This window comes from Apteryx rowi, unplaced genomic scaffold, assembly GCF_003343035.1.
Source record: "Apteryx rowi isolate R43461 unplaced genomic scaffold, aptRow1 scaffold_1165, whole genome shotgun sequence".
NCBI classification, from domain to species: domain Eukaryota; kingdom Metazoa; phylum Chordata; class Aves; order Apterygiformes; family Apterygidae; genus Apteryx; species Apteryx rowi.
In genome coordinates, this window is record NW_020447381.1 from 52,812 (window position 1) to 80,560 (window position 27,749).

A 27,749-nucleotide genomic window follows, 5' to 3' on the forward strand; every position below is an offset into this window, starting at 1 on the left:
GAAAGTCTAGCCTTGAACTAACCAACAAAGTATTCTAAGGGACCGTATTGAGAGACAGCCTGATCCTTACGCTCAGTGGTAATGGGAGTTCTTCCAGTGCCAATATAATGTGATGCAATGAAATCCTGAAAGACATAACTTGGGTTGATGCTGACTTCAGGAGAGAAATTAAAATGCAACAGAACTTCATTTTTCTCAATCAAAATACACTCCAGGCATTAAATAATACAACACAGTTAAATTAATAATAAAAATAAAGCAGATGAAGAGAGATGTAGATGGTAAAAGCAGGGAAGAAGCAATATTTCAAGTACATCTAGCATAGACTGCAAATTGATAAGGTGAAGACTATATGGGTGAGATTCATCTCACCTAATTAGAGACATATATAATATAGTCACCTGAATTTGAGTTAGTAACTCTTGGTTCTCTTTATAATCAATGGACAGAAATGGGAGTTCTAGCATGCAATTCAGCTCAACTGTGCTAACCATCTTCTTTGGAATAAGGACTCTCACACTAAAAAAGATTCATGCTCGCCCTATAGAAGCATATTTTCCTCTGTTCACTATGAGGATAGTCTAAATGATTAGTTCTGTATTGTAAATAGTATAGTTTCACCTTCTGTCTCAGAACTAGAGAAGACAGTTCTAATGAGACCACGTGAAGAGGCAGAAAAGTAGAAAGAAGATAGTAGGTCACAGAGGCAGAAGAATTTTTGAAGTAGAACAGAGCAAATTCTGGGAAAACAGACAGTGCTTCAGGAAAGCTGATTTCTAGGCAGATAAATGAACCAGTGGAAAACCTTCCTACATTCCATCTATCAAGTTCCCTTCCACTCTTAGAGATAAATCTAGGCTCAGAACAGTGTTTATTGGAGAATATGAAGTTTAAAAAATTCATATGGTTACATTAACAACAAAATCAATGACCTTTAGCTTATTAATTTTGCTTTGATCTGGAAATAGTTCCTCAATGAACAAAATATAAGAATAAGGTGTGTCCCTGGCTATATCTTAGTCAATGTGAGTTCCATGTACGCTCTTTAGCTACGATTTACTGGAGCACATCTTAACTTCCTGCATATCTAGATTGCATTTCTGTGGGAATTAGTATGTGCATATATAAGGAGATGGTTTCTTAAGTCTCATCTCAGCATGGAGCCAGGATTCAGGATGAAAGTGTACATGGAACTGGATGGTGGGAAGTGTTCTCAAGTAGTACAGTACGGACCTATGTCTTCCCAAATTTTTCATTATCCTGTTTATCCACATTCATTCCATCTGCAAGACCAGAGTACATGCTACCTATATATTTCTTTTGAGAAAACTATATATTTCTTTTAAGAATGCTGACATGTCTTCCTTCTAAAGAAATGCAGCAAAATTTAGCCTTAAGACAAAATTCTTGCAAGTTTAACTCTCTGTAAGAAACCTTTGAAGTCACTAGTATCTCCCAACAGGCTTTGCTTTCATCTGTTCTCTGCCCTAAGTTGTAGAGTAGGAAAATTATGAAAAGGCTCTGATATATGATAGAGTGGTTCTTCAGGGTTATCATTTGGGGCTTCATTATTTCTGTTCAGGATTTCTAATTCAGCAGCAAACAAGATACATTTTTATCTGGTATGAGATAAAGACTGAAGAAAAGGGAGACTGTTTCCTTTCTAGCTTTATATTTTTAGTTTCTAGAGATCAGCAGTCTTAGCACTCACCACAAGAAGCAATTTATTTCACTTCATATTCTATCTCAAGATGTCATTGACATATCCCATATTCCTTTCTACCCAAATTCTTCTCCTAAATACATTTTTGCATCTCAGTAATTACCTTACAGCTCTGTCATTCGGGATGACATTCCACCATTCTGTGATTCGGGATTCATATCACCCAAATGTACTGCTATAGATGACTAAAATTTGGTAAGGCAAGTCTTCGCTTAATTGACTGCTTCCACGCCTAACCTGTAGTTTGATATGCTAGACCCCTTCCCATGTTGTCATCAACAGGCTTTTTCTGAAAAAGGACCAAGGACCTGGTCTATCTGACCCTTAATGGCCAAAGACTGGGAAGGCTTTGTCTGTGAAGTTTTTTTTTTTCAAAAGACTCTGGATGAGGTATTATCTGCTCATTCACCACTCGCCCCATGTCTTGGGACGCACACTACAGAGTGCATGTTCCTGCTCCCAGAAAGCACCCAGGCACAGGACAGAGATTGCATGGGTGTATTGACTGTTACTGCCAGGATATTTGTTTGTCAGCAGCAGAAGCAAGAGCCTGCTTAGTCCACAAAATCCTGCATTTCGGCATGCCCATTTTGGCATGCAGGTCAGAGGTTTTATGAATCATAAATGGGGGACAGAAGTGAAGTATTTTGGGCAGCCTGTGGTGAAAGGCAAGAACAGGTCACTTAATTTGAAATAGAAATGACAAGGAAAAAAATGCCTAAGTGACATGCTGGAGAGAAACTGGATAGGTTATTCCACTGAGACATCATATGTGAGCTCTCTTCTGCTGAAAGCATTGTTAATGCAGTGCAAAAAAGCCTCCTTTGACCATGGTCTAGGTATACTTGATCTTGAGGGATTTTCTAGACCTACATTTCTATATGCCTATATAACAAAGGGAAAATATTGACCTTTTTCAAACTAACCAAAACTAGTTTGTTTTTGATAGTGTATAAACAGAAATTAAAGTTTAGATTTGTTTGCATTTTGAAGTATTGCATATGCTTTTCTGCTGCACAGATCTGGCAGAAAAGCTTTGAAATACAGTTGAATTGTGCAGCACTGTGAAGCTTAGAAACATCTGTCAGATTAAAATACTTAGGGGTTGTGGGTTTTGGGAGAAATGAATTCTACATGTTAGACATAGTATTATTTATAAGTCCCCAAAGTCCTTAGGATACTATAAAAAACTTTCTGTAAATTTTCAAAGTAGGATTTGAGTATAAGAGTGTTTAAAAGGATCCAAGTATCTCTTTCATTTTCTACATCAGTGTTTGGGTCTCTCAGCTTCTGCCTCTCAGCTTCTCAAAATGACCTCCTAAGCAGTCAAATCTTGCACCTAAGTTTCAAGGTATCTCTGCAATGCTTTTTTGATGCTGCATTCTGCTTTTGAAAACAGTTCAGAGGCACTCAGTGTATGAAAACCCCTGCCATGTGAGTAGGAATGGATTCCAAGTGTCTGTCTACTGAAGCTCAGAAATCTGTTCATCTGGTAAGGCCAATTTTTAAAAGAAATGTCTTACTACAAATCCCAGCTCCTTTCCCGAGAGCCTAATTATAAAGCAATTGCTCTTACCAGGCCTGAGGGCATTTTATTTTTAGCAAGTTTAATGATTCTGCATGCTGGCAAGTTCAGGAGCATTTTGCAGGAAGACTTTTATTCAAACTTCTTTCTGTAACACCTACTTAGCCATCTTAAGTATAAATCTTTCAGTATCCAATATAAGGAGGAATTCTTTCATCTACACAGTAATCCACAGAGTGCTGTTTTCCTTAGGAAAGGAAAAGAGACAACTAGTACCTGCTGTGTAGACTTAATAACTAGTATTAAAAAGTTTTTTTTTTCTCTAGTTAAAAGAGATGCATGCAGCGAGACTTACAGTTTTCACGATGTCAACATTTGGTTTGCACGCGACTGTCATGGAATGCATAGGTCATAGTACTTAAGTGATTTATCTCTTTCTGTAAGCAAGTATGAAATTGCAAAAATCACACCAGATGTATATGACGAACAGAAAATGTCCTGGCTAGCATTCTACCTTACATCAGGTAGTTGCAATGTCAAAGTAAAGAACTGTTTAACAAGATAAGCAAATATTAAAATAATTATGCATAACTTAAGATGCACATTTCAGTTTGATGTGACTGCTCTTCTCCAGAAGTCAAAGTGGTGACCTTAGTTTGCTGTAGCTAGCCCTGGCATTAAAACTACTTCTAAACAACAGCACCTTCATCAAGGTTACATGAGCTTTCATTTGTCTGCCTTAAAATTCATATATCAGCTAGTTTCTCCTAACTTTCCTGAGTATCCTCCATATTCATTTAAGAAGTTAAGGTCCAGCTTATGAATTATATTTAAATGTACAGAAATGCTACATCACAGAGGGCTCAAGTATATGAAGGGCCAACTTGTCCGGGTTGTGCCATGTATCTTCTAGATCTGAGACAATATTGGACTGTTTAAATGGAAATAGCATAGGCTGATGGAAAGTGAAATAAATTTTCTCCAATCCCTCAGAAGGATATAGATAATAGAAGGTAGAAAAACTTGAAACAAGAAAACAAAGGACTCAAAGGACTTAGGTATTAAAGAATAATTTTGAAAACTGTAGCCTCAGGGAATTTGCATACTGTGACAGGGTATGCTCTTGCCCATAGTTCCTTGCTTTCCAGCCGCTATGTCCGGGCTTGCTCATTGACATGGAACAGGAAGCCCCAAAAGAGGATGATCTTCTGGGTCCTGTCCAGACAAAAAGTCAGGATGTGACCAGAGTTCCCCCACAAACTCAGGCCTTCGGAAGCATTCCCAGGACCTGCAATTTAGACACAGGCTTTAAAGTTCGGAAGTAGCTTGAGAGAAAAGGCAGACCACACTTATAAACAAGTGTCCTGTTCAGGTAAGAGAAATGTGGAAGGAGAGAGACAAGAGAAGAAGAGAGAAAGAAATACAAAGAGGGTGTTCCTAAAGAAGAAATGATATACAGGAACAGAGGTCCTGGACTCCTCGGAGGATTCTTGAGTGATGAATTACCTAGAGCAGGGTAATATACACAGATGTTTTAGTGCTTTGTGCAGATCTGTATGTTTATAAAGTAATGAGTGACTTCTCTGGAGCCTGCATGTCTGTTTGCTTTGTTTGCACATCTCCCTGAAAAGAAAAAGTGTAAATCATCCTCAAGACTGGAGAAAAATACATGCTTAAAGTAATGGGAAATCTTGAAACACTGGAGCTCCTCGATGATGATACACCAGATCTACAAGGGGATTCCAGACATAAATATATATATATATTTTTTTTTTTTAACTGAACCCAGGAACACTTCTGAGTTCCCAAAAAAACATAGGTTCCCCAGCTTTGTCCTGACTTCATACTGGAGTAATACACAGTGATGGGCCAGCAAGTAAGACAGAGGGTTCAAGAAGAAAGCCAAGGCTACAGCCTGCACAGGGCAAGGAAAATGTGACAATTCAAGAGTTCTCTGTGGTGGGACCTGTGCAGAGCAGCCTGATGAAAGGGCAGCTCTACCAGGCAGGGTAGCACCATACAGAGATAGGTTCTGTGCGATGGAAACTTTCTTCTGTTATCCATTCAAAATCTCCACTGATTTAAACTAACAAGAAGTAACACCTATTACACTGGTAATCCCCAAACCTGGAACTATTCATCTTTAACAAAGATGTATTTTATGTATATAATATTGCTCATACAAGAGTATCACTATAGCTTACATATTTTAATTAAGTTTAATAATAATCTTCATTCTGCAGAAGGCTAAACTGAAGCTAAAGGAATTTTAATGCTTCACAAAAATGGTCATGTAGTTGCACAGAATTTACAAGGTTAAAACTGAGGAAGTGATGGAAAGGAGAAAAAATAATGGCCATAGATTTTATAGGAAAAATTGCAAATTATAGTTCTTAACTTATGGAATATAAAGCCTGGAAGACCTCAGAAGAGTCTGAAGCTCATAACTCCCTGCCATTACAGTATTCTTTAGTCACTACAGCACCAGGCAGTAAGCTTAAATATATATATATATATGTATGTATATTTATATGTACAAGTATCTGTTTCCAAGGAAGGGATAGTGACAGCACTGAGAAGGTATTGGTATTTTCTACTTTTTTTAACTAAAAATAAATACTGATTTCTCTAACATAATGTGAACATAGAAAAATTTAAAGTGATAATTTTAGAAAACCTGAATTTAAAATTGGGTTCCTAGAATCATTATATTACAAACTCAATATAAGCAACAATTTTTGGAACGGGTATCAGCTTCTACTGACTACAAGATAGTTTAGACCTCCCACCCTTTTTTAGTCTGAGGTTTTTAGCAGGAGCAAAAATTAAGGCTGTAGGCAGAGCTAGGTATATACAATCAGAAAATGAGGGTATGACATACTTACTGTATCATTCAGAAAATGAGTGTAAAGTAAGTGAGATGATAATGTTGCCAGGAATAATAGCCAAAAAAAACCCCCAAGAAAGCTGGTAAAGGCCTTTGAGGCATACTGTGGCACCACTCAGAGAAAGAAGGGGCATCATTTTAGCCAAATAATAAAGCCAAAGAGAAAACAGAAATTTACATAACAAAGTTGAGAATTCCAACTATAAAACTTATTTGTGGAATTATACTGACCTTATATCATTTTCGTGAAAATTTTGACAATAAAGATGTGCAGCAAAGAAACTTCAGCAGTTGACAAAAGCTCTTTGTCCAAAACAATTTGGACCTCTGTGCTAAGTAGAGACAGGATCAGACGTGGCAAGTTGGACTCTAAACTTCAGGGGAGACTGTTCTGTGAAAATCTACCTTAAAGAAATGCCTTCAAGGATGCAGGCTGCACTGTCCAGGGAAAGGACCAAGAAAATAATGCCCATAAGAGCAGACCTGGATCTGCTGGCTTGGCATTACCCAGCCAGCAAACATAGCCACCAGCCAGTGCACGCAGGGCTGAAAACCAGCCACACCACACGCTGCCTTTTCTCCATGCTGCAGTTAAAGGACAAGGGAGGGAACCGGGGTTGTTTCAGAAAGGAAACTGAGGAGAAATGAGCTGAGAAAACAGGCCTACACAGGCACAAAAGACAACAATAAAAAATATTAAAAAGGATCCTATGACAAAGACGTATTACTAGGAGGGAGAAACAGAGGCTGCAAGAAGCTTGAATGTGGAAGATTTCAGTCTGCAGAGGTAAGTCTTAAATGCTAGCCGTGGCTGCAGCATATCTAAATAGCATATTTAATAAAGAGATGATTTAGCTGTAGAATCCTTTTCCAGCACTTAGCTCATAAACAACGGGAGCTCAGATACAGAGAAAAACAGGTTGAAACAAAACAAACAAAACAGCCAACCAGTATATGTTTTACCCAAAGCAGTTGCTTCCACAATTTACTGAAATCTTATCTTTCCCAATATATGTGCTCCTGGAGTCCACATTTCTATTTCCATTTCCACAGACAAAAACTTATTGAAAGTCTCCAATCTTTAGAGTTTTATCTACATTGCTTTGATTTGCACACTCTGCTCGAGAGCATCTTTTTTCTCTCAGTCCCCAGTTTCAAGCCAAATATGATTAGCTCAAATATCAGGCAGCACCAGTTTCCAAAGGCAGGGCATTGTCAGGTACGTACTCAGACTTTCCTCATCCCCTCCCCTGAAAGCGTCCCTCTTGTCTTTTTGTCCAAGAGGTACGTAAGCAGATTCTTTCTAAAATTTTTCTCTTTAAAATACAGACTCTTACATATTGCTAGCACTTTCCCCCAGGCTCCTATCACCATGCATCTCAATCACTGCAATGTTCTTCCTCAGTCTGGACAAATGTAATCTGTTACCTCTGGTATGTATTCAAAATACTGCTGTAAAGTTCATTTTTTGAGGCCATCTTTGACTATGTCATTCACACCTGTGCATCCCTCCACTGGATACTCTTTCCCTATTTAATCAATTATAGCTGCTTACTTTCATTTCTAAGACATTTCAAAGTCTAATCCTTTCCCTTTCAGCCCTTTTCCAAGCATTTCTTATTCTGTATCCAATAGCTCATTATGTTTGCCCTCCATTTCCTACTTGTTAAATGTGAGCATCTTTATGCTTCTTTCCATGCAATACTTCTCTATAAACATCCCTGAATGAATAGTATGAAACAATTGAAAATTATTACTTTCATTACATTCATTGTCTGAATCCTAGATTAGAAGCACTGAGATTCTGAATTCAAAATGATATAAAGTAAAGCGGAATGAATAATTCATAGCATGAAATTTATTTAATGAATTTTGCTTCATTTTCTGTTTACAAGAAGATGAATTTGTTATTCAGAAGTACTCTCCAAATAATCTTTGCAAATTATTCTTGCCATGTTGCTTAAACACAAGCAAATTTGAAAATTGGTCTGTTTAGATTTATATATAGGTCACGTGATAAATTCCTGTAGCCTAGTTACAGGAATATAACTTAGAGACAGGCTGTGGGTACAAATACTGGTGATTACAGATCTAAAATTCACTGTTTGACAATAATTTCTAAAATAATAGTTGTGGTGGTGGTGGTGAACATTTCTACCAATAAATTTTGCTTCCACAATATCATCTGAAACAAATGAAAGAGAGATATAAACACAAAGCTATTTTTATTTTAAAATGCAAATGCTTTTTTTTTTCAAAAGAATTGTTATTTTATTGTAAGCCTAGTTCTCTAAGGGAAGGAARCTTCCACGCCTGAGTTTCTTGTTTTTCTGTAATGCCCAACTGACTCACTTTCACTTAACCCCATAGTAACATTTCTCAGACTCCTGATTAAAAAACATTTGAAAAAAAGACTTGGAAAAAAAAGGTAGAGAGTTCAAAGACATCAGCTTCCTAGAAGCGCAGAGAAAATCTGTCTCTGCATGGAGGGGGGACGGTCAGAACAGCGTCCCCAGCTGCGGGACTCTCGGCAGCAGCCCCCAGCTCTGCAGTCAGCCAGTGGGGCACGCACCCGCGCCTCCCCACTAGCCACAGCGCCTGCCGCGGGGCTGGGGGCTGCGGAGGGGAGCAGAGGCGGCTGCGGGGAGGCTCAGGGGCCACGGGGGAGCAGGGAGATGGAGGGAAACCTGGGACAAAGGGATCTGAGAGAGCGTTATTAAAACAGTAAAGTTCAAAGGCAATGCAGAGGAAAAAGCAGTGGAGAAAAGGTATGGGAGGTGTAAGACATCCTTCTGTAGAAAAATAGGCTTTGTTCATTCCCCTGCTTGTGGAATTACATGGGGAGGTTAATTTTTTGGAGTACTTTTTCCTGTTCTGGATGTAGAAATGTTATCTTGCCTATCTCAGCAGCTACTATCTTATTTCACCGGTCAGGACAGTACTGCTATGCAGTGGCACAGAGTTAGGTGAAAGGCAATAAACCAGGATCTAAATGACATAATATTCATGATTTATGTATAAATATTCCTTCTTAGTGTTCTCACAGGGCTCAACCAACTTTCCTTCCAAACAGGTCAGGGAGTTTTAGATACTGCATTTCCTATTCCCATGCAACTGTAGCTTTCAACAAAGAATGCCTTGAATGCCTCAAAACAGTTAACTAAAATTAATCATCTGGGAAAACACTAAATACATCCATGTACCAGATACAGCATGTGAAACAAGGTCACTAGATACTGCTCTTGACTGAGGGTCAAAAATTCTTCCAGTCCCACTCAGAGCTGGGTTCAGCTCCAGTGCAGGCAGCGGACACAAACCCAGATCGAACTTCCAATCTTTTCTGGCTATATCACCACAGCAATTTTCAAACGAGGGTTTGTGTCTCTCATCGTTGCCCTCTCCCAACATGTTGTTTGGCTTTTGAGCAGAAGTCAGTAACGCCAGCCTCTAGCCTAGGAGCACAAGACTTATTCACGACATGATCTTTTGCTCCGGTAAGCTGTCCTACCAACCATCTCCTATACCATGTACAGTTCTACCTGCAGTACCTATTATAACTTCGCAGCAACAACAGTAATTATTACTTAAGTAGATAATGAATATTATTAGGTGCCTTTTAAAGTGCATTAGAGGCTAAAAATTAAAGGGATAGCACTCCTGTGAAGACTTCTTCTCTGTAGTCTATCAACAAATACTGTTTGGAACAATTTGAAAACTGCTGATTTCAGATGGAAAACAATTTCAACATATAATTTTATAACTGCATCTTTTTTTCTTGGGTGCAGTGTTGGCATCAATTCTTTTATTTTTTAAAGAAATTTGCTCTGCTTAACCTATTATAAAATTAAAATATATTCTATATACAACACACATTGTCTGTAGATTTCAAAGAATCATTTCACAGATATAGAGCTCAGAAGCATTTGTTAAATTCTATCTCGCCTCTTTTTTTCTCTCAAACACATAGTGGACTTCACCTCTGAAGAGAAGAGAAGGTGATGGATTCTAAAAAGGACCAACATATGCAACATCTCCTTTCCTGCAGAGCAGCTGGAAGGCTGTGTCGCACTCATTCCATTTACTGTTAATGGACAATTGTTCTCCTCTTCCTATTTTTCAGTGGAAAGCTAGATTTTTTATTACAGTTTTCTTAGTGAACACTCTGTTCTCTATGAAACACTTTTTTTTTTTCCGGGAAAAACAAATGCATAAACTCCAAAACATTCAGGTTCCAGCTGAAACACAAAGTATTTGAGTGCCTTCCAGGAGCTGCAACTTGGACTAGGATCATCACTATGGACTTCATCACCCTAGTACATTGTGCCTGATGTGTCACCTAAAAGTAAACTACACTATAACATAGGATGTATATGTCCCTATAGGAAAATGGGAATATAAGACATATATTACCATGGAAACCATGATGACAGTTCAATGTCAAAGTATTTGATTTTCAATGGAAATATTTCACCTAAAACTCAAAGTTTTCCAAATAAACAAATAATTTCTTTTCCCACTTTTATAGGGAACATCTATAATTTAGAAGATGGATACTGGGAAGGGTTTTTTTTCTTTTTTTCTTTGTTTAAATTAGATTTAAATAACTTAGCAATTGAGCTCTTACCTTGTAGATGTCCAGGAATCCACACTGATGGTCAAACCGAGTGTAGAGCTCATTCAGCATGCTGATGACCTGCATGGGGGTGCACTGCGCGCAGATGGCAGTGAAGCCCACAATGTCCGAGAAGAGCATCGTGACATCATCAAACTTCCTGGCCTGAACTTGCTGCCCCTGCCACAACTGCTGAGCCACTTCCTCAGGGAAAATAGAAATCAGAAGATCAACTGTTTTCTTTTTCTCCTCTTCCAGGGCTTGGTGCGTGCATTCTAGTGTTGCCTTCAGTTTATCCATTCTTTTTTTCAAGCCATCTTGAGCCTTTGCTTGCTCCCCAACCAATATGACATCACGAGTAGCATCATGGATAGGTATGTCTGAAAGATGGAGGCCTCGGCCCATCAGTTCATCCAGCTTGTCCACACAGGGGGAACCCAGAAACAAAATGGAATTTGATTCGGGCACATGAATCATTTGTCCTTTAATTTCCATCACCTGCAAAATAAAAATAGAGTTTAGAAAAGTAAAAACTATGCAAATGTAGATGGATCCCCATTTTACTTTCAGTTCAGTGCACTGCTACTTATCTGCCTTCCACAGCCTCATTTCCTTCTCAGCTTAAATGATGAACATAAACTATAGCCTTTTATACCCATCTGTTCAAACAATGAGACTCACACAGTCTACTCACCAAGGTGAGTCAAAGAATAGCCTATACTGACACAATAATATCCTAAAATCATATGTTAGATTCCTTTTCAGCCCAATTAAATAACAAAACAACCACAATAACACATATTTCTCAGAATGGGTGTAAGTAGTGTTTCTAAATTTTGCTTGTGGAATGTGCCTGGCCTGAAAAGCAAATTCCAAAGTAGCTCATTCTCTGTTAATTAGCTACAAATTATTAAAAAAAAAGAAAAAGAAAAAAATTAAAGGGAAATGACAACAACTAGCTCAAAGCAGATTAGTGAAATGGTGAAGCAGCTTCTGTTTTTCTTCAGTGAAACAGCTACTAAGCCATGGGTGGCCATGTTATAGAGGAATCAAAAAAGAAAAGACATGAGAAAGAACTCTATAAAATAGTGAATGACACAGAAAAAGTATGTCAATCCTCCTATTTCCTTTTTGTCTTCTCATACATGCAGCCTAATTGAAAGGCAACATTATCTGTTAGAGTCTGTGGATTACTTGCTGATATTGATTCACATGATTTCTCTTTGTAGAATGGAAGAAGGAACTATAGGAAAGGAATATTAGAAAGGATCAGGTGGTTCTTCACACTGTTTTACAGAACCTTTAAAAAATTTTCATCTCAGTTCCCAGATTTCATATTTCACTGTTAAATGGCTAGATGTCCCAATGCTAGAGTGCTGTCCGTGGTTGACATGAATGAGACCTTGGCTTGTTACCTCTTGCACCAATCCACACACAAAGCTACCAGACTGAAATGGACATTGAAGCTTAACTGTAATTATACATTTGTATTTTGGGCTACATTCTGATTTTCATTCACTTATTTGTGAGTCACACACGAATAACTGTCTATTAAAGTAAAGAAGTAAAGGGCCAATTTTTGCCTGAATATAGTATTCTTTAAAAAAAAAAAAAAGCTAAAATGAACTTACATGTTTTGCTTAAGCAGAAAAGAATTAAATAGGGTAAACTGTACCTTTCTGTAAATATAGCCTGCCACAGCCTCTGCAATAACCAGTAATCATAGCTAATGTTTTCATTCGAGGAGTGCACAGAGTCCAGGGTGATGTTATGCTAGGTGATCTAAAAAAGTACAGTCCTTATCCAAAGGAACTCATAGTCAAAACAGACACAACACAGAACAACACGCCAACTTTCTGCATCCAAGCACAGAGTTCCCATACTTGCTAGGCACCATAAGGTCTGAATTCTGCATTTTTTTATTACATGCAATCCACTGAAACAAAATGATCTCCTCCAGTCACCCTTTCTTTCATCAGGCAGGCATTCCCTCACCCTCACATGATTCACTGTATCATTTAATCCTCCTCCCATCCACAATCCCCCCCAAAGCAAAATGGAAAAACCTCAAGCAGAGAATCCAGTGGTGTTTGCAAGAATGATGTGACATAAGCGCCCAAATGCCTGAAAGCTCCTGTAGAGCTAACGTGGTACTTTCCGTGGTTTGGGGAGATGTTGTGAAGCTCCTGTTTCTATTAGGGATTTCTTACATTAGATAATATGCTAGCATTGCAGACCCCACTCTAAGTGTGGGGTCTGAGCCCATCCTGTTCACATGCTCCTCTGCCTCCACCAGAGCATACCCTACCCAGCTGAGAACCCTACAAATGTTACTTCTGACATCAGCCTGGGAACTCAGCAAATGAAAGATCTTCAGCATTTAAAATTGTCATTTTTTTAATTCACATTCCTACGCACCCACTAATGTTTACATTTCTAAGGCTTTGTTCCCCAGCTTTGTTCTGGAAGAGCCGTATGGCTCCCCACTTAACACATAAGGGAAATAGGTGCTTTCCTCATGCATGCAGCCTCATCCTTTCAAAGGGCACACATGAAATTGTTTTAACTTTGAAGTGCAAATTGCCAAATGTGAGATATACAGCATGGCATTTTTAAATTCTCTTTTTTTTTGTTCCCCTTTTTCAGGATTTGTGTGCCTAAGACATCACTGATGTATGAAACAAATGCATCTCACATCACCATTTCACTCTTCCATCTCCAGGTGAAAATAAGGTGTCACTTTGGGAGGACAGATCATGACCTTGGACCCTGGCTGAGCCAGCTTGGCTGAGGGTGGGCTTCTTACCAGCAAGTCGAGGCACTTGGCGAGGAACTGTGTTTCTCCTGTTAACCTGCCGTGAGACTAGAAGAAATTTAATACATCCCTCTGTGCTCCTGCTTCCCCTTTGTCAAATTACACTTTAAATTCTTTGATGAGATCCCTGTCTGCCTGTGTGAATGCACTGGGCCAACCTTCCTCAGATGGATTCCTCTCAGGAAGCACTGGCCTAGTGAATAATGTACCAGACAAGCACTTTGGAGGCCTATGCTCCACTTCTGGGTAACTCCAGGCAAATTATCAACTGTGAATGCTTATTCGGCCTTTCAACACAGTGGGAACAATAACACTGACCTCCCTGCAACACGCTTTGAGATTTATGTGTGAGAAGCAATAGAAGACACAGGTAATCCTGTAAAATGCTTAACTAATAATAACCTGTTCTTCTGGCCAAGTGAGCTGAGCCCTTGCATCATCAAGGCTGAGGGCTTCAGCATGTTTCCATCATGTTGAGCACGTTTAGAATTTTTTGCTAAGATACTCTCCCTACACAGCTACTCAATTTCAAAGGTGTCAAAGCTTCAGTGCTATTTTGACTTTATCATCTGGATATTTTTATCACTTGCTCTGCTAAACAGAAGTTGCTGGTATTTTCTATCATTTCTTTCATGTTATGTTAGTGATTCTGATGCTCTGCTCTTTCTTGATGACTGAGGGCTTTAGAAACTGGGCTGGTAATCTCTTCAAGTGGCCAAATCAGGGAACTGGACAGCAGATGTAAAGCTGCCTTCACTTGTCTGGGGAGAAATAATCTACTCTTGTAAAAAGCTAAGTACTGCATCACTCCCCCCATTCTTTGCAAAGCTCTTTTGTTCCAAAGAAGCCATTTTCTATGCTCCTTTTTATATATGTGGAAACTGATCTCCCAAGGTCCATCTAGTTTCCCAGTCTCTTGACCACAGTGTTTCTGTTATGATTCCACCTTTCCAGAGGGGTCTGAAATGCAACTAGGATCCAGCATAACCTCCAGCTCTTTCCTTTGGACCCTCTTAGATCCTTTTCTGTACCTTGAAGCGTAACTGAATGAAATGGGACATCAGATTTTCCTGAAGTTTGCCATAGCTTGTCTCACTTCTGTGCAGCTCCCCACAGCTAGGCTGCTTTATACCCAGACTGCGAGCCTACAGGCAGTCAGGACTACATCATCTGTCTTTTTTGTAAGCAGGGAAAGATTGAAACATTTTTATCATCAGTTGTATTTCATTACTGCTCTATTTCATTGCTTTCCTGTCTGTTTAATTATCTTCTCCCAGAATAAAATGAGAATAATTCCACTGTTTTCAGAGGACAGTCTCCTGATCTACAGTGGTATAACAGAATAGAGAACATTTTGAAATGAGCAATTACATGTTAGCGTTTATGGGATTATGTTCCTGTGAAATGGTGGCACAGCCTAACTAGCTCCAGGAAGAAAAATAAAAAGCCTATCACTGAATTTTGCTTTCACTGCAGACCCACTGCAAAGAACAGGGAGCAAACAGAAGAGGCCCTGACTCTCAGGGCTCTTTCAGTCTCTCTCTCCCCAAATACCTACCCAGGGAACACTGACAGACTCTAAAGCTGCTGTTTTAGAACATGAGAGAGTACCCTGCTGTGCTGTACACCAACAGCTACCTCATTAGGTACACATTATCCAGGCTCTGCATGCCCTGGCTTCATGCCATCCTAGGATTAAGTATGGATCAAAAGCTTATGAATCAAATGCCAACTCCACCGCCTAGTCTTCAAGGAAAAGCATGGGGAAAAGCATCATCTGCTGCACTGATGGAAGACGATATTCCTTGTTACAAAGACAGGCATTCTGGAATACTGACTGAGAGAAGGTATATACATCTTCTGGGAAATACTAAAGGGAATATCAGATGGTATTTTTAAGAAAGATTTGGGATTTTTAAAAATAAATTTTCTATGACATTAGGCCAGGCTTATGTATTCTGCATCCTCTGCAATCTCCCTATAAATAGTGTAGCTTTCACTTTGACTTTGATCAGTATGTAATCCATACTGCATTGTGATTATAGCCTTTTCTTTTTATTTTCTTTTTATTGGGAGTGGAGTAGGCCACAGTGAACAATTACACACACATGCTTGACTTCATACAGTGAAATAATTTAATGAAAATAAACAGAGCTTCTTATTTGTTTAACAGGTGTATAATTAATGAGAGGACTAAGGGGTGTTCGGGGGAAAATTGACCTATGAAAAAACAATCAGGACACCATCATACATTTCAAGATACAAAAAAATAACATCAGTTCAGAAAACAGAAAGAATCACTGCATCCTGGGTTGGGAATACAGGGTAACTTTTAGAAACGTGAGTCAGCTGTGGCTTGTAATTTAAAACAGCTGGATTCACTTCCCTGAGTGTCCTGTATGATACATGGCAGTATCTCAGGGATATTTACAGCAAGATATTCCAAAGTATTTAGGCAGTTAGGAGCTCAGAGGGATTTTGTAAGCACTGGACAACGTAACTGGTCACTTGCAGAAAGAAATATGTTGCTATGTTTCTAGGTGACACATCTAGAGGAAGGACTGCAAGCATGATGGAAGACACTAGAATTTAAAAATCTCTTGACAAATTGGAGAAATAGGCTGAAAACAGGATGCAAATTGGGGCAATGAAGTATGCTTAGACAGGAATAATCAAATGCAAAAATACAGGGCGGCTAGCAGTTCCTTAGAAGATGACCCTGAGGTTACAGAGTAGAACAGATAAATGTAAGTCAACAAGGCATGCTGTCATTAAAAAAAGCAAACATTATATGAGGATGTATAAACAAGACTATAGTTTGCAAAACACAGGAAGTAATCCTTCTGCTCTGACCACCAGTGTTCAGGCCCCAGATGGATGAATTTGTTCATGTTTGGTATAACACTTAAAGAAACAAGTGGATCAACGGAAGAGAGTCTGGTGAAGAGCAGTAGCAGTGATGAAAGGTCTAGGAAATATGACCTACTCCCCCAAAATTGAAAAAATTGGAGTTCACCCCAAAGAAGAGAAGACTCAGGCGGGATATGACACTCTTCAAATAGAAGAGCTGATGCAAAGAAGAGAAACTATTCTATACATCCAGTGGTAAAAGGACAAGAAGTAAAAGGCTAAAACTGTAAAAAAAAGTGTTTCATGTGGGATATTCCTTTCTAATGATAGGAACGGTGAAAAGAGTAACAGATTGATTGGTTAGGACCTTGTTTCTCCATATTACAGATTTGTGAGTACAGGTTAAACAAGAATCTGCCAAAGTTTATGAATCTTGCTGGAAAGCAGAAGGATGAACTAGATGACTTAACAGAGATCTAGGTGGAGATGGGGAGGGGAGAGGTAGAAGGATATCATTTTGTCTTCATACCAAAAGTATCTAACTTAAACAGTTCCAGGATAATTAAAGCAGTGCAACAGTGTGGATAGTGTAGAATCCCTCTTATTTCACTCAGCCTGCAACTCACTAGTCACTCTATGCTCTTTTTATAGGCAAGAAGAGAAACAGGTACTTCTAGGACAAAATTCATATGGTGTACCTGAGATGTCTACCTCAGGGTGGAAAGAATCATGTCCTAGAAACACTTAATTTTCTCCACTGATAAAGGTGTGAACATGAGGTTCAGATATAATTGCCTACATTGGTCAGAGGAGTCCTATTCCCTATCAATATAAATCTATTTCACAGTGGTACAGGTATTCCTGTGTATTTAAAGATACCTAAAGGCCATTATATAAATGTATTGAGCAAAGTACAAGTGTAAATCCTCTATTGATCTAAAAGACTTCTATTTTAAACACCCCAAAATTCAATGCAGTTATTTGAACAAAAACTTCATATGCCCGTAAGTTAACTCAGCTCTGAGGTTGATTGACCACTAACACAGCCAGAATGTGACTCTGAACTTAAACAGAGAACTAGAAACAGCCATTACAACCTTTTGATATTCCAGCTCTGCTTGTAGATTGGAATAAGCTAGAGTTAGAGCCAGCAGAACTAACTGCGAAGAAAGATTCATGGGAATAAGAAAAATTCAGATTCAAATGAAGCCCTGATTTGCCATCTAATATCTGTCAATTAGACATCAAAGCATCTAAATTCAATATAAGAATGATAAAAAAGCACCAGCTTCCATTACACCTATCTTTTGTTGAAAAAAACAAAGAGAAACTTATATCACCTCCACAGAAGTGAAAAAACTATTTAATCAGTCAGAGCATAATGCAGCTGAATAAACTAGGCGGAGTTTGCTCAGCACAACTTGGGAGGTGTTCAGGTTCTGGCGGAAGTAGAACCCTTAGCATTTGCTTGCAAACTTGGATTTCCAGTTCGATGCATTGTCAAAAGACATTATTCCACACAGCAGCAAAGTGACTGTTACAAATTTCTGCTTATTTATAGAAATCCCTGGGGTGTTATATAATATGCAACAGCCTCCAAACCAAAGAGAGCAAATTTAACATTTTCTGTGTGTCATGGATACTTGAAGAACATACAGTGCAGCATGTATACTGGCAGGGACATACCTTCAGGAAATCCAAACCATTGGTGGGATGAGAGAACATTTAAAATACTTCAGTTTTAAATTGGGACCTCAAAAGCATTTCTTGGTATCAAAAGAATAACAGTGTGACGGATTAAAAGCCAAGATATCAGGGTCGGATGTAACCTAATCCACAGGAAACACAGGTATGTATGGCAGAGGAAAACATGGAGTCATCTGCAAGTAAATGTGAAAGGGGGAGAAGGAAAAGGTGTCTCTGTCCCTTGCATATCCGTCTGTCAAATCAGCTAGACAAAGGGATGAAAAAAGTGGACTACCCTTGAAAGGGCTTGTGAAAATTTACAATTTCTCCTTTCTTGCTTCAAGAGATAGAAACTGCTTTTAAGGTGGTGTTACTCCAGACTGATCCTTGGGCTGAGTCCAAGATAAATCTAGCCCTGAGGCATAAAAATCATGCAAAAAATGATTCCTTCAAGGGAAACCTCTCCCTTCACACAGTAGCAAAGAGCCATAATTCAGTCCTCTGTGTGCCTGAGCCTGGTCTCTGCACTGGCTCTCCAAGGGATGAGCGGTGCGAGCCCTACATCACAGAGGGACAGAGCAGCTTGCCCAGCTTCAGGGACCAGGCTGCATGGCACAGAAGATGACAGTCACCAAAACAAAGAGGAAAAAAATCACCAGTTTTTTGCCAGATCGTTTCAAGATGTCTTTTAAGATAACATGTTTAGATTAGTTTTTTTTTTTTAATAAATACCTTCATACTCTTAAAAAGGATCTGTCAAAGTCCTGGGAGCACCCCCAGCCCTGCCTGACCCTGCCCAGCCCTGGCCCCATCTCAGCCCAGCCCGGGGCTGCCAGTTGCTGCCCTGCGATGACGCAGGGGTGCTGGTTCCAGCCCCGCCACGGCCCAACCGTGCCCAACCATGGGACCCCACAACCTCCATCCCAACCATGACCCGTGGGTGCCCGCCCAGCCCAGCCCAGCCCGACCCCACAGCGGTGCCCAACGCCCCTGGGGCTGGGGCTTCCTGGCTGCCCCCAGGGCCCTGCTTCCTCGGGGCGGCCCCGGTGGCAGCCCCCACCGGTACCAGCTCCTGGCCCCAGGGAGTCTCCAGCCCGCACAGCACCCTGACAGGGATCCAGAAAAGATTTGTTTCTAAAACCGATGTTTTTCCTTTCCCTGGAAAATCTATTGACTCCATTAAAACTATTGGTAGGTGTCACACACTTCGACTAGGATGTTAGATTTTTAGGTATCAGTCATACATCTCTCTGCCATTTCATCAAAAGCTTGGATATTTTATGAAGACATATAGTTATCCAATGTATTCCAACAACAGAGAATCATTACAAATTTACAGCATCAGGGTAAAAAGATCTCTGCTTATATTGGTCAGAAACGGAGCATGGAAAATAATTTTGTGGGAAATGCCCATTTGTTTAACCTAAAAATCTTTCTCTCTGAATGTTCTGATTAGATTGATTTTTTCGTAATCCAGTGGAACTGTCCTGGATTTCTCATGGATCATGGATATTAGAAACTGTACGATTTCTGCTCTTAGATCACTAAACAGCTCCTAAAGTTAAGGATTTTAGGAGTCCCATGGAACTTCTCACATTCTTCACATAAAGTTTAAATCGGAGAAGAGGATTAACTGCTCTGAGCAGCTGTAGATTCTGGGGAGATTCCAGTTTATGGGATATTTCACAATTTTTTTCATTTAACTCTGAGTCAGCTAAAAGCCTTTTAAAAAAATTCCTTAAAACCAGAAGCCCTGCTTCTTGACAGGAACTGTGAGAACTGTGCTAGCAATAAACATGTTCCAAACAGAAGACTCTCAACCAACACATTTTTATTAATTTTGCATTTCAAACCAAAAAAAATGCATTCTTTTGTACTCACGACCTTGTCACAGTTTGATTATAACACAGCCAAATCAATCAAGTTCTAAGGGAAACTTCTCATATTTAATATTCTCTCTGGGTTTGTGCAAGACGAATGGCAGAGAATTACATTCAAGTTCCAATGAATGTATGTAAAACAGTATTCATTGTCATAAGTCTTTTCTGGGAAAAGGAAATGGACTATTCAGCTGCATTTTCTTTCCCTTTTAAAAAAGGGATGGAAAATGAGAAAACAAGAATGGAACATTTGAAAAAGTCATTAAAGCTTTCTGAAAAGTTGGTTCTTCAGTTCAAACTAATCTCCATTAGCCTGATAAGGCACAGAGGTAGAGGATGACACAAATACTCATTCAGTTTGTCATCTTCACAGAGGGAAAAAACAAGCTTGTTACCATTAAGTCCCCAGGAATAACTCTTCCAAATTAGTAGATAAGGTCACTAACACAATGCTTTTCTTGTCTTTTTGTGTGCCTACCTATATTTTAAGAACATTCACAGAAATTTATGCATTATCATTTATAATAGTCATTCTCTGACTTGCAAAGGTTTATCCTGTCCATGACTCTTACAGTGTACGAGTCAAAACAAAATCTTGTAGCAGACTTATGGGCCTCAAAGCAACATATTTTGATTTTTTTTTTTTTTTGGGGGGGGGGAGAGAGTAAGAGAATCTGGGAAAAAGTGAAACTCTGGTTTCACTTCTAGACTTCTGGAGAGAATATGAAGAGCCAACAGCTCCTGCCCCAAAAGCAGATCAGAGGGTCTGATGATTAGAGACAGTACCCATAACCCAGCTGCCAGCTGGATGATGTGGAGGTAAGCTCAACACACCTAAAGGCAAGCAATCCTGTGGCTGCCACTGACTTTAATGGTACCCAGGCAGGTCCTTATCATGTCGGTATTTCACAAAGACAGCTCTGAACATGCTGAATTACAAGCAGAAAATTCCACTTCTGAATAGAAGATAATCTACTATCATTAAGTACCTTTGTCTGCTCAACTGCTTCTTTAAAACCTTGTCTCTCTTCTTCTTTTTTAGAAATAGTATTCTATTTCTCATCTTACAAAACAGTGTAATGATCGGCACCAAGAGCATGGTAATGTTCAGCACGTTCCACTAGATCAAGTTTTACAAAGGTCAAGGTATCTGCAGAGAAATTTCTGTTATGATAAATGTATAACATAAATTAATGAGAATAATTTAAGATTGCCTTTCCAAAATAGGATCTTTTTGTTGTTTAAAACAAATGTGCCATTCTGTTTTTATCTTTTGTCTACATTGTGCAAATCCAGCCTCAAAGACCTTTCAATTTCTCTTGAAATATTTAAGAAAAATTTTAAGAACAGTTGGGTTATGCAAAAACAGAAGTGGCTGATTGAAAAACATAAAGGATGGGCCCAGTCCTTCCTACAAATATTAGCTTAAAATTAATCTTTTACATTTATCCAGGCCTTCCATTTCATTGTTGGTGTGGTATGCCATGCAGCTGTGTGCTGTCATGCCAGAGGAAAATATTATCAGGGACTGAAACTCCTCTGGAGACCTTACTCTGAACTGGGACCCTTTTTTGCTGTATGTTGTAGAAACACAACAAATAGTGCCATTCCTATTCTACTGAGCTTACACTGGATATTTTCAACTTAATACTCAGGATGAAGATACAAGTAAGATCACTGAGACTATCTATCTGGTTAAAGAAAAGAACTACACGTGTTCATGTGATCAAAGCTCTAATTACCTCATTCTTGTAAAGAACTTCTTAGTTGACAACTATTAATTGTTAGTTTGCTAAAGACACAGTTTTTTATTGATTTCTATTAAATCAACCCAACAGGATTTTGGAAGAATGCACCAATATACTCTGAAGCCAGTGGAAAGGCTCCCATTCTCCACAGTTTTGTTACCTTTTGGATTAGTTCCTAGTTTTCACCACAATAGTTGTGCACATGCACAAACGAGTTCAACACCTAATCCTTCCATTATTAGTATTCAGCTCTTAGCAAAATCTTCTCATTTGAACATGAACTGTCCCAGCTGTCTAAACTGACCTGCTAGTAGACAGTATTCTTCATCACTCTGTGATAATCCTTTCTAAATATTTTTATTTCCCTGATCCAGGTTAGTTTGTTTCTTGGTGGAATTTGTTCTTAAACAAATTGCAGTGAAACAGTTAACTGAGAATATACGTTTATTCATGAGAACAGCAGGCAATGAGCAGCAGAAGCAGCTTTCCCCTTTGATCTATGCAGAACAGATATATATAGCATCCATTAAGAGATGTGACATTTCATCACCAACCTAGGTATCTTAAAATTCCTGTGATTAAAAGATCTTTTTGCCTTTGCACTAACTGGTTTGAAGACATTTTTATCCTTTAGGACTTATATGCACCAACTCCTTTCCTGTTCTATTTCATTTTAAGTATATACATCAGTTCCAAATTCCTGCCAACACCACACCAAGCAAACTGATTAAATGTAGAGTTCTCTGTTGGTATTTTTACTTTGTTTTTCTTTTTATTGTGCCATATATCAAGTACTTTTGCAGCTTTGATGATAAAGGATTCTATCATTAGAATCTGATATAGAGATTCATCAATTCTGATCTCTTGGTGCAGTATACATTTTCAGAACACCAGGACAAGAAATTTCTGTTTCTCCCAGACCAATCATTTCCAAGTTAGATATAATTAGACAGAGCTGTTCCACCTCCCAGTGAAGCCATTGTAAATATACCCAGCTGATTTTAATGAGAACTGCATCAAGCCTTTAAAATTAACTTTTTTGTATTTTACTTAAAAAGACTGAATTTCTTTTAATATGTTCAGTACAATACATTACAGCATTAATAGACCTCTCATCCACAACTTTCTATTAATTATCATATCCAACCTGTAACAGTAAAACACAGCTTTATGTGGAGTCTCCTACAGGCTATGTTCAAGTTCTAAATTTGGGAAGAATGCATTGGCCTACTTTAACAGTCTCAGGTTGAAGGTGTCATTTTTTAATGAATACCACAGTGCATTTATTTTACAACCCATCAAGAAACGAAAAGCAAACAAAAATATTACAATCCCTTTAAGATTGCTATTAATAGAATATGCACAGAGTCTGAGAGGAAACAGCTAGAATGTAGTGAATATTCATATTTCCATGTGTGTTAAAACATCTTCTTAGCTTCCAGTTTTGTTCAATACAATTAATTCTTTTTTTCTTCTGAAAATTTTGACAAAGGAAAATAAATGGATTAGGTGAAAGGTAGTATTTTAAAACCAAGACACGGTTTTAGTTGTCTTGATTATTCTAGTCCAAATTCAAGAAAATAGTTAATGCAAGCTGCTTCTATGCATGGGCGTGGATGCAAATGGGAGACTCAGCTGCTACAGAAAAGAGAAAGAGCGGAAGTGGTCAGTCTAAAAATTTTGAGAACTGCTGCCTTATGAAGTTCCCCACACAATTTGCAGATTTTTGTACTCAGATACCTCAGGCAAGGTTTGCAAAATTGCTCAGTACTTGCTCTGGGCTGACAGGCACAGCTCCAAAGGCCACAGGACTGCCCAAGCGCAGTGCTGTGCCTCAGCTGAAGAGTCCTGCTGAGAAGTAGAAAATATTTGCTCAAGCACTGCACGACATTAACACAGCTACCTGGCTTTTGGATTAGGGTCAGCTTACATCTGGCAGGCTGAAAGACCAAGCAAAGGTAATGTAAAGCTGTCTGTACACACACAGACTGACAGGACCAACTTCATCCAATTTATGTAAATCTTGATCTGCAGCTAATTTGGAGCTGTGAATTCCCTAAAGGGCAGAGTACCTGATGAGCACCTCAATTTGCAGCATTGTCATTCCTCTGTTTCTTTGCATGTTAAGCCTTTAAGCCTAAAATCCTATTTTCAAAAGTCAGTTTTAAGAATAGGATGTAGATGCCTTTCAAAATTTCACCTTTTGTATTTCTGTTCCCTTTACAAAGTCAGAAGCACTTTCCTTCTCATTGATGACTGCTGAGTCCCCCACACTATTGGCTCTGGAGTTTTTAAATAGATCTTAGTGTATTTTGCTACAACTAGGCAAAAAAAAATAAAACAAGGAGCATTATAAGAAGATCCCTCTGAAGTCTAAATGTGTTAGAAAACTGTGAAAATAATTATTCCAGGAGCAGAAGTGCTCCTGCCACTGCTGAGAGCAGGGCACTGATTACATTAGTGCTCCACATTCAACAGTCTCATTACTTATCACATCTCAACAAAGGTGATTAAAGTCAACTAACAGTTCTCTGCACTGTCTGAAGGAGATACAAAGCCAGTGAAAAAGCACTCCTTCCTTACCTCCAGCAAAACCTAGTGAGTTTAGAAATTTCAGTGGTACTCCTGTACTAGCCCCTGCAGCTGTAGCCATGGAGGCTGGAGCACACACTCTGCCTTGCTCCTCACCCACAGGGCTCCTCAGGAAGGTCTGGATCCACCCCTTCAGCCCTGAATCCTAATCACCTGCTGACCCATTCCTACTGCTGTGCACCACCCTCATGCAGTGGTGCTGGCCTCCCATCACCACTACCACAACATTATTTATGTGATAATGATAGATGGAGTGTGCTGCACATCTGCAAAGGTAGCCAATAGTTGTATAGCAAGGACTAGCCAGGAAGGGTCTATGACAAATGTTTTCTGTACATACTAGATGCAATGCTGGTGTTACAAATGGGGCTGATGCACCTCCCGCTCATCCTGCTGTTTGGAACAAGCACCACATCCCAGGATGTTATTGCAGAAGCTACAGACCCATCATGCTGTCCTTAGCTGTAAATCCAGCTCTGGTTTCTCGAAGGTAGTGTGTTTTCTACCATGCCTCCAGCTAGCTTCCCACCAGGGCCCATCTCCTCCTCTCCTGTATGCCTGCTGGGGTTATTAGGGACCTGACTGACCCCTGAATTGGCAGGTAGGTAGGAGCATCAGCTCCCTGATGCTCTTCCTTTAATATCTCCTGAAGGAAAACTGGTGCTGTCCCAGAATCTCCTATGAAAGAGACCTCATGAGAAGAGTCTAAAAGCAAATAGAATCCCTTAATAAAAATTAATTTAATTTAGTTAGCATCACTGGAAATCTGAAGCCTTCTATGGTGATGATTCACTGTAGGGCTGTTTTATTAAACATCTGTAGTACCTACCACTTCTGGCACGTGTAATTTCATTATTGACACTGCACTTTTTGATTATTTATTTGGGCTTTGCTTTACATGGTTGTCATTGACTCATGTAAACTTATATGGTACAGGCTTATTTCATACATACACAAAAACACAATCAGGAACAGCTTCTTGGGCACATGACATGGTCTGTTTGGATTCAATAAGCAATGAGGCTGATGTTGGGCCGAGTAATACACAGTTTTGTCTTAAATGATTTTTCATCGATGTCAGATATTCCTACAGTGCTGTAGTACAGTGTAATACATAGATTTTTCCTACATATTTACACCGGAAATCCTATTCCGTTTATTTTATCCTCTGTTCCTTGCATTGTCCATTTATGTTTTATGGTACTCAAACTAACACAAACACAAGAAATTGCAATCTTTTTTTTAGTTTTCAAATATAACTTGCAATATTTGGCTAGATATGATAACCTTCAAAGTGTTTTATTTTAATTAATGTGCTGCTTAATGTAATTTCAAGTCAATGAAAGAATTAGCATAGGGAAGCACTAAAAATCAGTATCTTTACAAAAGTATTAAGAATATGTAGAGCATTTTAAGGAGTATTAAATGTTATCATATTATCAAGGTGATGATGCTACGAAATAAAATTATAACCCTCAAAATAGCACTGGTTGATGCACTGGGAATACAGAAGGTATGACCTCAGCTTCTCATGAGCAGGATCATATGATTTACTTATGGAGTCAAAATAAGTAGAAATAAGCTAATTCTCCCAAATAATCTATTCTTGCATTGTATTTCATCAGACGGATAATTACCAAAAAACAAGGGAAGGTAAAATTTTGTTATTCTTAATCACACTGCAACATTATCTTTTGATTTAAATCAATGGGATTATTCACAGATCAGCTGATTTATTCAAAAGGAGAAACTATTCATGTATTAATGTATCTTGTAAATTAGATAGCTTGCATTCACAGAGGAGTGACAGAAAATGAAGATGATTATCCAGCTTCAGATAAGAGCAAGTCACACGCAAAAGTAGACCAATGACTAGCTCTGTGTGAAAACACAAATACTCTCACAAGATAGAATTTTGGGATTTCTATATTTTGTCTAAAAAGTTTTCCAACTGCTTTAAAAATGCATGATTCTCCTGGAGGGATGCTCCTGAGCAGTAGCAATGAAAAGGCCTAATCTGGATTCTGATAAAGTTAATGAGGAGGCTGTTACTGACAACAGCACACTCTGGGACAGAGGGTTGTAAATGAATGGAAAATCCCTCCTTTCTCAAATAATCAAAATACATCCACCTTTTATTGAAGGAAGCAGAAGACTCTAGGTAATATCTACCAATACATACTACTAGTATACGTTGTGTCAGTTTATTATAATAAATTGAAACAGTCTGGTGTAAACAACACTCTGATAACATTTGTGGTTTGTCAGTCACAGCTAAACAGTATAACTAGCCATTTTCTCCAATTTTTTCCCACACATGTTTGTGAAAGGAAATAACAACTTTTGCTCAACAGGCAGGAAAATGAGGCATTGTTTACCAAAATTCATTTTGATGCATTAGTGATCTGTGAAAAGATGGAAGAATGAACTCTCTTTTTCTCTTCTTTCTGCTTTGGTTAAAGGCCCCTCAGCAATCTAAAAACACCATTATATTTCAGACACAATAACACAACTGAAGTATGTTAAATGACCACAAATGACCAAGGTATTTCAATTATATTTAGGTACCCAGAGTAAAAATTCTAGCCTATTGAAATAAATGGCTAAACTACCAACTTCAGTAAGGTGAGAACTCTACTGCAGGTTCTTGTCTGTGCTAAGAAATTATATATTACTTGAATGTTGATGACCTTACACAAAATACACCATTTCAAAAGTTCACAGCATCTGAATGCTCATATTTCATAAAAAACAGATAACAATTAAAGTTGGCAGAAAAAATTAAATCAGCCAAAGCTTATTCTGCAAAAGCTTTCCAGAGATCATCTTCCAGATTTCCAGAGCTGTACTGCAAACTGTGAATCATCAGAAAACTAGGTTCTGCAGAGGTCAGTTGAATCTGAGTTTCATCTGTGTAAATCACTCAAGTCAGTAAAACTGTCTTGGCATCACAGAAGTAGTGATGACAACAACATAGCTGACTCACATTGCTAAACGTTTAACCTGTTATTTCAGGACAATTTTGTTACACAAGTTAAAATTTGAAATCTTGTAATAAAACCACATCACAGATGAAATGATAAATTCTAGAGATGCAAGATCATTCCTAGTGTTTTAGTCTGTAGTAGACTAAATCTTCCAGAAATAACCCTTATATTTAAGTTCATTATTATAAAAATCTGCAAGTGAATTCTTCTGGAGTGAGAATTGAAATTTGGCAACATAGCTGAAAAATATATTTTAGACTTCACTTCTTCTCATATTTGGTTATAGTTTCAAATTCAAAGCTGTTATAATCACACCGTTCCAACAATGCTGACTTTAGTAAGTTCTTCAGTCACCCTCAAACATAGTCCCTCCCTGAGATAAGACTGATAGATATATTCTTAATACATACAACAAATAGTAGTAGCAGCTCATCAAAAATTTCC

At 38.6% G+C, this 27,749-nt stretch overlaps 1 protein-coding gene across 1 annotated transcript in view; it reads right to left on the reverse strand.

Moving 5' to 3' along the window:
• The window catches only part of GUCY1A2 (guanylate cyclase 1 soluble subunit alpha 2), a 114,081-nt gene that overhangs the window by 45,616 nt on the left and 40,716 nt on the right, over nt 1-27,749 (reverse strand). The window contains exon 2 of the mRNA XM_026081389.1: nt 10,760-11,245. Coding sequence (XP_025937174.1) covers nt 10,760-11,245 — 486 coding nt within the window. The remainder of the gene's footprint in view (nt 1-10,759; nt 11,246-27,749) is intronic.